Genomic DNA, 10,770 nt, shown 5'->3' on the forward strand with positions numbered 1-10,770 from the left:
CCCTACATTCTCACTTCTCTCAATCCTTCCCCTACATTCTCACCTCTCCCAATCCTTCCCCTACATTCTCACCTCTCCCAATCCTTCCCCTACATTCTCACTTCTCTCAATCCTTCCCCTACATTCTCACCTCTCCCAATCCTTCCCCTACATTCTCACTTCTCTCAATCCTTCCCCTACATTCTCACTTCTCTCAATCCTTCCCCTACATTCTCACTTCTCCCAATCCTTCCCTACATTCTCACTTCTCCCAATCCTTCCCCTACATTCTCACTTCTCTCAATCCTTCCCCTACATTCTCACCTCTCCCAATCCTTCCCCTACATTCTCACCTCTCCCAATCCTTCCCCTACATTCTCACTTCTCTCAATCCTTCCCCTACATTCTCACTTCTCCCAATCCTTCCCCTACATTCTCACCTCTCCCAATCCTTCCCCTACATTCTCACCTCTCCCAATCCTTCCCCTACATTCTCACTTCTCCCAATCCTTCCCCTACATTCTCACCTCTCCCAATCCTTCCCCTACATTCTCACCTCTCCCAATCCTTCCCCTACATTCTCACCTCTCCCAATCCTTCCCCTACATTCTCACTTCTCTCAATCCTTCCCCTACATTCTCACCTCTCCCAATCCTTCCCCTACATTCTCACTTCTCTCAATCCTTCCCCTACATTCTCACTTCTCTCAATCCTTCCCCTACATTCTCACTTCTCCCAATCCTTCCCCTACATTCTCACTTCTCCCAATCCTTCCCCTACATTCTCACTTCTCCCAATCCTTCCCCTACATTCTCACTTCTCCCAATCCTTCCCCTACATTCTCACTTCTCCCAATCCCTCCCCTACATTCTCACTTCTCCCAATCCTTCCCCTACATTCTCACTTCTCCCAATCCTTCCCCTACATTCTCACCTCTCCCAATCCTTCCCCTACATTCTCACCTCTCCCAATCCTTCCCCTACATTCTCACTTCTCCCAATCCTTCCCCTACATTCTCACTTCTCCCAATCCTTCCCCTACATTCTCACTTCTCCCAATCCTTCCCCTACATTCTCACTTCTCCCAATCCTTCCCCTACATTCTCACCTCTCCCAATCCTTCCCCTACATTCTCACCTCTCCCAATCCTTCCCCTACATTCTCACCTCTCTCAATCCTTCCCCTACATTCTCACCTCTCCCAATCCTTCCCCTACATTCTCACTTCTCCCAATCCTTCCCCTACATTCTCACTTCTCCCAATCCTTCCCCTACATTCTCACTTCTCCCAATCCTTCCCCTACATTCTCACTTCTCCCAATCCTTCCCCTACATTCTCACCTCTCCCAATCCTTCCCCTACATTCTCACCTCTCTCAATCCTTCCCCTACATTCTCACTTCTCCCAATCCTTCCCCTACATTCTCACCTCTCCCAATCCTTCCCCTACATTCTCACTTCTCCCAATCCTTCCCCTACATTCTCACTTCTCTCAATCCTTCCCCTATATTCTCACCTCTCCCAATCCTTCCCCTACATTCTCACTTCTCCCAATCCTTCCCCTACATTCTCACTTCTCTCAATCCTTCCCCTACATTCTCACTTCTCCCAATCCTTCCCCTACATTCTCACTTCTCTCAATCCTTCCCCTACATTCTCACCTCTCCCAATCCTTCCCCTACATTTTCACCTCTCCCAATCCTTCCCCTACATTCTCACTTCTCCCAATCCTTCCCCTACATTCTCACCTCTCCCAATCCTTCCCCTACATTCTCACTTCTCCCAATCCTTCCCCTACATTCTCACTTCTCCCAATCCTTCCCCTACATTCTCACTTCTCCCAATCCTTCCCCTACATTCTCACTTCTCCCAATCCTTCCCCTACATTCTCACCTCTCCCAATCCTTCCCCTACATTCTCACCTCTCTCAATCCTTCCCCTACATTCTCACTTCTCCCAATCCTTCCCCTACATTCTCACCTCTCCCAATCCTTCCCCTACATTCTCACCTCTCTCAATCCTTCCCCTACATTCTCACTTCTCCCAATCCTTCCCCTACATTCTCACTTCTCCCAATCCTTCCCCTACATTCTCACCTCTCCCAATCCTTCCCCTACATTCTCACTTCTCCCAATCCTTCCCCTACATTCTCACTTCTCTCAATCCTTCCCCTACATTCTCACCTCTCCCAATCCTTCCCCTACATTCTCACTTCTCCCAATCCTTTCCCAACATTCTCACTTCTCCCAATCCTTCTCCAACATTCTTCCCTATCCTCTTTCAATCAATGTCACTTTTCCTACTTATTTCTGTCTTACAGTGCCCCTGGCCCCCCAAGCCCTGACCCTCAGTTCGCGTACAGCGACCAGCATCGGCGTCTCTTGGCAGGCCAGGGCCAGCGAGGTGGACCTGTACGCAGACGGCACCCCACGGCCGCCCATCACCATCGAGGCTACTTCCCCTCTAGAGCTCCGTGTGGAGAACCTTCTCCCAAACACTTCCTACTCCTTCTCAGTCAAGAGTATCTCCGGTCGGGATAACCTCATCACGGAAAGCATTCCTCTTACAAACACCTTCGGCACAGGTTAGTGTTTCCTTTGACAGCCGTTATTTCTTCAATGTTGCTCCCCACGAGGCAGAATGCGAAGAAATAAAAAGCTTCAGCAGATTGTAAACCAAAGAAACTGTGGACAGAAAATCACCAAGTATGTCAGTGCCATGTCGTTTCTAAAGATTGTTTTATTGAAAAGGTCACAGAGAGACTTAGATTGAACCGCATCCTTCCATGGAAGCCTTTCTGGTGTCATTGACATAAGGAAAATGAGAATGACTTAAGATTGGAACCTTTGTCAGTTTGTTTTGGACGACTTTTGATGTGGCAGTAATTGAGGCGGTTTGGAAAAGGGGTGTGCATTTGCGGGTATTTTTAGAACCGGGTACCCGTTTTTTGTTAACATCGGGTATCCGGCACAGGCCTAGTTTGGAATTTCAAGAGAGACTTTGGTCGTTGAGATCCTTATGAAGTATGATTGAATATTAATTCTACAGAAATCTAGCCCTGGAAAGAAATTTAAACTCAATGCCACCTTTGAAGCATTAAAAAAAGAAAGAATAAAGCGACTTGCAATTTTTGCCAACATTGGAATGTTTTCAGACACCCTGAATCCTGGTGTGATCATCTGTCTGGACTTTAACAACACCTCCCTGACCGTCAGCTGGGGAGCCGTTAGTGGGTCTTTCATGAACTACGCCCTTCGGATCCGCCCTGGTTCTTTGCCTGATGTGGTTGTTCCCCGAGAAAATGAACGTGTGGTAACCTTCAACAACCTCATTCCCGGCACAGAGTACACCATTACCCTGATAGTGGAACAGAACGAGCAAAGTACCCTGGTTAAGAGAACAAGTAAGTTTTTCCCATTGGAACAAAATTCACAATTTCATACAATCCACCGTAACAGTGAAGTAATGTTTCTCACTTAGGTGAATATCTTCATGCATCTCCTTAATGCATTATGTGTTTAATGAAAAAATATGATAAACATATTTGCCGTATAAAAAGATTGTATTGCTTTGTTTTGGCAAGGTTTAAGGCAGTAATGACCAAAATTATACAAGAGAAGAAATGCTTTAAACTACACTTAACTTATATTCAAACCCAGTTGAGATAGATATGATAAGTAATGTTTGTGAGAGGTACTTAATGTTGCTTAAATACGTTTAATGTTTCACCTTGTCAAAGGGCCCTTGCCCCCTGCCAACCTGACCGTCAGCACCCCACAGGCCACACCGACATCAGTCACCGTGATGTGGGACATGCCCTTGAGCCAGCTGGACCTGTTTGAGATTGAGTACAGTCGGGAGAGCGGGCCCCGGACCAGCCTGGGGTTCGTGGAGGCCGACGTCAACGCCTACACTGTGGAGAATCTACTGCCAGGCACCACCTACAATGTGTTTGTGACCACCGTAGCCGGGAGGGGTTCAACAGCTGTGGAGAGCGAAGCGGCTACAGTCCAAGCAAGCACGAGTAATGCTTGTCATTGATTTAATTGATACCCATTTGTGACTCAGGTCCTACAGGGCATTTGGTTTTGGCAGATGCAGATCGCGATCAGTGATCCATTGGTTCACTGGCACCAGAGCCTATGACATGGATGTAGCACGAATCCAGAGCTTGATCAGTGATTCATCATGTTTACACTGGCTCTAAAGCCCAGGGAATGTTTGAAGTGAACCAGCCTTCAGACCACTGATTGAGATCCCGACACAAGTCAAACAAACAGGCCCATAACGCCAGATGTCCAGTAATTTGCTCTGCTGTGGATCAGAAAGAGTGAAGTGGGCTCTTTCTTTTGATGCATAACTCAGAATGTTATCCTGATACAAATGGACATTATGCAAATGCAAAATGTTGAGAGTTGCTATTAATTTACATTGTGCAAGATTCTAATTTCCATAGCGCTTTAACCCAAAAATGGCCCTGGAGTGTGCATAAAAGCAACGGCAATCACTCAAATGTGGGTATGAGTACAAAACTCATCTGTAAATTCCTGCGATGTGTTTAGTGTGCACTGTCACAAGGAAATTGCTGTGGACTTGCATGTCCCGCTGCCTCAATCTGTCACAAGGAACAGTTGGGTCTCAGGAAGTTGTCGAAGTAGTTGATCAAGTATGCCAAGTCCTGCCATCACCTGTTTTTTTTCTTGATTTCATTCTCCTCAGTTGCATTACTCCCCCTGGAAATTGGCATTCTTGATTTCACCACCACCACCATCTCCATCGCCTGGGGTGCGGTGACAGACCCCAATGCCCTGTACGGGGCGTCGGTCCAGCCCCAAGGCTCAGTAGACAGATTGAGTCAAAGCCAGCGCACAGCCACACTGACCGGTCTGACCCCTGGCACTGAATACACCATCACTGTCCTGGTAGTCACTGGGAACCAAACGTCAACCATACAACAGCGCACACGTGAGTCAGGATACTATTTACTTTGTGAAACGATCATACGTAATATGCAATTTTGAAGTAGAGTTTTCAGTTCTGATCTTTTGCTCCTTTTCTCAAACTGGACACTTCTTCACTTCACAGTCTTTGTTTGTTAACATGTAGTTAATTATTCGTCTGCAACTTTTGTTTGTCTCTCATGAACAGTGTTTTTCAGATGTCGTACGTTGTCATGCCAAACAAAATCTCCACCTTAGATATGATCCACCATTCTGAAACTAGGCTGAGGAAAACCACCAATATACACAGGAGCAGCGCGAAGTCCACAACTTCCATTGCTCTGCCCAAAGCTTTCAAACTATCAATGACAAAATATCTTCATTTGGATCACATTGAAGTGTAAAAATTGATGGTGGAGCAGAGGAATTGCCAAACATCAAAATCATCCACTTCAGTATTTGGTCGCAATCACATGCATGCAGAAAAGCTTAATATATAAACAGCTAAAACGAATTGTCAATACCTCTGATATCTTTTTGACCAGTACAAAGGAATGGTCTGTGGCAGTATCTCTCAAACAAATTTCAACATTTTCCAAGCTGTACAGTTGATAAAGCATGACTTTCAACCACAGTGACTTCATTACCCCATTAACTTTCTAGTCAGTGTTGCTTCATCATCAATAACCCTCACCGATCTCTATCTTCGCCCTCCCCAGGTCCCAACTCTGCCAGCAATGTGCGGGTCAAGCCCAACAGTGAAGTCACCCCTGTCTCCTTGATCATTGAGTGGCAGCCAGCCGTTGGATTAGTCAGTGGCTATGATGTGTCTTACAGAGTCCAAGGAAGACAGGTGCAAAAGAATAAACAACATGCACAAATTCTTTATTCAAATGGAAATCGAAGCATCTAACATACAGTACAGCAATATTAACTTTAACACAAGCAATGTTTGTGGTATCTTGTTTTTGTATTCATCAGACCTGCTGATAACTGAACCAGTGAACAGTGCATCAACAGGCTGCTTATTGCAATGTTTGCTTGCATCCATTCCATATCAGGTTGAGAGCTTTGCAGGGTCCACCGACAGTAACACCCGGGAGCTGAGGGTGACTGGTCTAGACTCTGGAGTCACCTATGACTTCATTGTGAGGTCTACAGTGGGGGTAGGGGCGACTAAAGTGCTGGGCGAGCCAGCCAGTGGAGCCGGGTCTACAGGTAGGGTGGCAGGCCATCATGGTCCACTGAAATTGCTCCTGCAGTATTGCATGTTGCAGGTGGATTATTTTAAGTGGTTTCACCTGTCCTCTTTGGTATACACGTACTTGTGTTATGGAAAAAGTGACATTGCCTCTGCATGTCCAGTCACTCCAAATACTCAAGGAATTCTGAAGTTGTGGTCCGCGAATATTCTGTGGTCCGTGGAAGTTTTGTCATGCCAATCCACCTTGAGCAGAAGCACCCCCTCTTCGGTTAAAAAGAGCCGCGTTGGTCAGAATTGGTCATTTGTTGGTTGCGATGCGACCGTGATGCGTGCATTTTCTAGTCGTTCGTTAACCAGCGAAGTTCAGTTCCGACCAGAGGAGCCTCCGTCGCTGGGGAAATTGCGCCCTCTCTTGGTCCAGAACTGCAAGTTTCAATTTGGATTCAGTAAGAAACAGTTTCTCAGGCTCATGGGAATGGAACTTGTAGCCATAGAGGAGGATTCTGCATCTCTTGATTCAGTTGCTTTGAATCATTTTAGGTCGTTGATGTGCCCTGACATGTTTCATTTGTGTAATTGATGTTCAGAGTGTGTCAGATCTTTGTGTAATTTTGCGTTTTTCATAGTTTTATTTTCTTAACCTGAGGATCAGTTAGAAATATTTGATTCCCAGTGCTGATGATTGTTGTTTTACCATCCTGCGTTTTCATCCCTGAACACAGTTCCAATCGGTGAAAACGAAATCTTCATCGTGGAAGTCACAGAGACTTCCATCAAGATCCGTTGGGGTGAGACGGTCAACCCGAGTCTCCTATCCTACCTGGTGGCCATCAAACTACCTGACGTATCTGGCAATCTCCAACAGGAGCAGTACAATCCCAATGACCAGCTGGAGCACACCTTCACGGGGCTGACGTCTGGAACCCGGTATGAAGTGTCCAATCAGCCCATCTTGTCTGCTGGCAGTGGAACCAGAAATGCTATTCTACAGTTCACAAGTAAGTCCTCAGCAGGTTATTTCACAAAATTTACTCCCGCAATAGCATGAACTCCAGTTATGAGACATTTTATTACATTAGAGGGCACTTTCTTTATAAACAAATTTAGAAACATGATAGCGCTGTTATTAGCAATATCCAACTTTTCCTCAGATCCGCTGATTTCCTTGTTTTTACTTCAAGGTTGCAATTTCCTCATTTTTTGTTAAAGTCCAAGTTGCATGCCTTTAATAACAATGATTTCCAGTGACCCCCAAACATTCTACGGAGCCACACTTCCACGAAAGTTGCTCTGTACAAAACCTAGCACTAAATTTTCCATTGTTGAAGGGGATAATCGGGAACAGTCCAGAGAAACATCAGTTGTAACTTTTTAATTTTCCACTCTCTTTGAAATTGCACAGAGTGGGAAAGATTTGATTCATAACCTTTTTCATTGTCGTTCAGAGCCTGAGAGTCCTCAAGTTATCTCTGTCATGAACAACACCTTGTCAGTAGTCATCAGCGGTCAGCCTCCCAACGGTGGCTACGAACGGTTCGAAATAGCCTACCGGGATTCGGACAATGTTCGCACCCTGGTCGACGAAGTGGGAATGGTCAACAACTACGACATAACTGGCCTCGACCCATTCTCCACTTATGTGGTGGAGCTGGCAACGATTGTTGGGACAGGGGCTGACAGACTGGTCAGTTTGCCAGATCAGATAACGGTCATAACAGGTAGGACATGGATGAAATTCAGTCGGGCATGACAAGACCCAGTTAACCAAATCTTAGTCAAATACTACCAATCTTTTCACTCTGAGCATTCTAAAAATCATCACAACAGCGCAAAACAGACGTTTTTTAACAGGTTGAATGAAAATGATTGATTAAGTTGAGATTTGAAGCCTGTGGCTTCCAACATTCTACCAACAGAGGAAACTAGCCCAGTTTGTCAACACTCGTGATCAGATCGCACCAAGTCTTAAGGCCATATTTTTTTCAGTAATGTGACGATTTTAGTCGACATTAGAGAGGGAAAACTGAGCTTGTTGTTTTGACCTAACACTCAGTTTGGCATCCAGATGAAAATGAAAATAAATACGTTTAACAATAAAAAATGTGAAAGATTCTGCAAGATATACATTGTAAAAGATTCTTTCAAAGGCTTTCAACTCTGAGATAGTTCTGGCGACTTGCCACTCAGCTTGTTAGGCTGGGCCAGACGTATCTTGAGGTTGAGGTGTCTTGATGTCCCTGTTTGCTATAACTTTGATCAGTGCCTTATTCCGTCTGAAATTGATTGTAATTGAGCAGACTCCATTCCTCCGAGTGATATCCTGGTCAGCGATGTCCAGACCACCTCGCTGGAGCTCCTGTGGGCAGCCACGCCCGGCCAAAACGTCGAGCGATACCGTGTCTCCACCGTCAACTCCAATGGTGACAAGGTCTTTGTCTCCAGTGTACTCCCTGGGGAGTCTAGCTCTGTCCGCTTCAGACTGACCGGCTTGACCCCTGGGAGACAGTACAGCATCGTTGTAGACACAGAACCAGGACCAGAGGAACGACGTGTTGTCCAACGCACAAGTCAGTACTCATGAAGAATTGACCTATTAGTTCCTCCAAATGCTAGGATACACTCTCTTATGCTTGTATTCTGTTTAGACTTTTATACAAGCTTTGAAGATTTCATTTTCAAAGGAATTTGGACCTCCAGCTCATGGAAAGGGCTGGAATATCAACATGCCTGATTTTTGAGGCAGAAAGCATACAAGACTTCTAAAAAAATCATACAAGGTTTCTAAAACAGTTGCCAAAGCAATTGTTTCCCTGACCTAACAAGTTTCCTAACAATTTGCTCAAGAACTGCCCGTACATGCACAAATCGCTCTGCCCAAGCCATATCTTGTAACTTTTTGATGAGAGACACTGGAAGTCCGGGACTTTAGAAGGCATTGGCTCAAGGGATAACAAGGCTTAAGTTGTTTCCGTCTTGGGCCTGCTTACATCGTGCTTGTTTCTGTTGTCAAATCCAGAGCCCCAGACACCAGGCCCGGTCACAATAGTCTCAGGAGACACAACCGCCAATAGCCTCCATGTCACCTGGCAACCTGCTTCGTTTGACCTAACATCCTACAGGGTTAGCGTCACTGCCCCTACTGGTGTGGAAACTGATAAAGGAACAGTACCAGCCAATGTACAGGTAAGGCAGACTTGACGAGGCCAAATTAAAAATACTTCAGGCATGCTCCTTTTCCTCGGATCCGCTGATTTCCCCTTTTTTTACTTCAAACTCGTGCCACTGAAAACTGAAAAATACTGGACAAAGTCTTGTTAAGATGGGAATTTCCTCATTTTTGTCCGAGTCCCAGTTGCATGTCTGATAATTGTCTCTTGTAAGGAACCCAGGCTATCGTTGCAGCCAATGCAGCAGCCCTACAGTCCTCTCGAGTCTCAAGTAGCTTGGATGCCATTTCATTCTCTTAAAAGAACCCAGGCTATCCTTGAAACAAGCACAGCACCCCTATAATCCTCTCACGTGTCAAGTATCTTGGATGCTATTTCATTCTCTTGTAAGGAACCCAGGCTATCGTTGTAGTGAGAACAGCATCCCCATAGTCCTCTCGAGTTGTAAGTAGCCTGGATGCCAATTCTTTCAAAAATAGAGACATTGCCATCATGGTATGTCGTAAAAGATGCAAGAACTTAAAGAATGTGAACGACACAGATAATTAAAACAATGTGATGTGGCACCAGGTAGAGAGTTTAATGACTGGTGGCTACTCTTGGATATGAATTCCTGCTTTTGAATTTCTAGCAATCACAGATAGAACCCTTGTGTCTAAACTAATTAACATTTATTTCATCTCATGGCAGAAAAAAAATATAATTGGTACTTCATGTTAAGAGCTGTTATTGGGCTAGACTATATCTCTTAATGAATAAGGATAAAAATTACATGGAAATAACACTAGTGACAGACACGGGTGACACCCAGGATGGCCTAGGGAGCACCAGTATGGGTCCTGTGAACATGTTACAAGAAGGATACACGAAGATGGAATGACTGTATTCAATCAAATGCAGTATAGGAGATAACCCGATGAACCAACGAAAAAGTCCAAGGATTCGTTTTGTATAATTGATGATTTTTTTCTGTTGTTTGTACTCTTGTCAGGAGTTCATCGTGGATGGTTTGTCGCCAAACACAGCGTACACTGTGTCTGTCCGATCTGTGAGCGGGACCGGCTCCACAGCAACAGTCAGTGATCCGGCCAGCGTCACAGGAAATACAAGTAAGTCCTCCAGTGGGGGCAGTGGAACAAGACAGTGGAAGTTGACTACGAATCTGAGTTGAATCTCACCGGGAGATTGGTGGCTAATTGGTGGTGACTCAATAGATTGTAGAATTTGTTGACAGCGGTCGTTGGCTTACTTCAAGCCTCGTTTTTGCATCAGCATAAAGAGATATGGACTGCATCACTGAATAGTCCATGATGATGTGCATTCTCATGCTGCACTGATGTAAACGTGGACACAGATAGTCGGCAGAGTGAATGCTCAGCGTTACCCTCTGTCTGCATTGAGTCGTTGGAATATGTCCATACTCACATGCACGTGGGTACGCCATTTAAGAAACGAAACCCTCATTCTGAACGAAACAGTTGAG

At 45.2% G+C, this 10,770-nt stretch overlaps 1 protein-coding gene across 1 annotated transcript in view; it reads left to right on the forward strand.

Moving 5' to 3' along the window:
- Window positions 1–10,770, forward strand: part of LOC147799560 (uncharacterized) — a 92,341-nt gene that overhangs the window by 61,942 nt on the left and 19,629 nt on the right. Inside the window, exons 63-74 of the mRNA XM_087133984.1 lie at window positions 2,297–2,560; window positions 3,131–3,379; window positions 3,716–4,000; window positions 4,696–4,941; window positions 5,636–5,769; window positions 5,978–6,134; window positions 6,843–7,118; window positions 7,566–7,838; window positions 8,418–8,687; window positions 9,137–9,303; window positions 10,279–10,417; window positions 10,642–10,718. Of these exons, the coding sequence (XP_086990110.1) occupies window positions 2,297–2,560; window positions 3,131–3,379; window positions 3,716–4,000; window positions 4,696–4,941; window positions 5,636–5,769; window positions 5,978–6,134; window positions 6,843–7,118; window positions 7,566–7,838; window positions 8,418–8,687; window positions 9,137–9,303; window positions 10,279–10,417; window positions 10,642–10,718 (2,537 nt within the window). The remainder of the gene's footprint in view (window positions 1–2,296; window positions 2,561–3,130; window positions 3,380–3,715; window positions 4,001–4,695; window positions 4,942–5,635; window positions 5,770–5,977; window positions 6,135–6,842; window positions 7,119–7,565; window positions 7,839–8,417; window positions 8,688–9,136; window positions 9,304–10,278; window positions 10,418–10,641; window positions 10,719–10,770) is intronic.

The sequence above is a fragment of the Acanthaster planci genome, linkage group LG03 (genome assembly GCF_054643075.1).
Source record: "Acanthaster planci isolate LZ-2023a linkage group LG03, COTS_SCS, whole genome shotgun sequence".
Taxonomy (NCBI): Eukaryota; Metazoa; Echinodermata; class Asteroidea; order Valvatida; family Acanthasteridae; genus Acanthaster; species Acanthaster planci.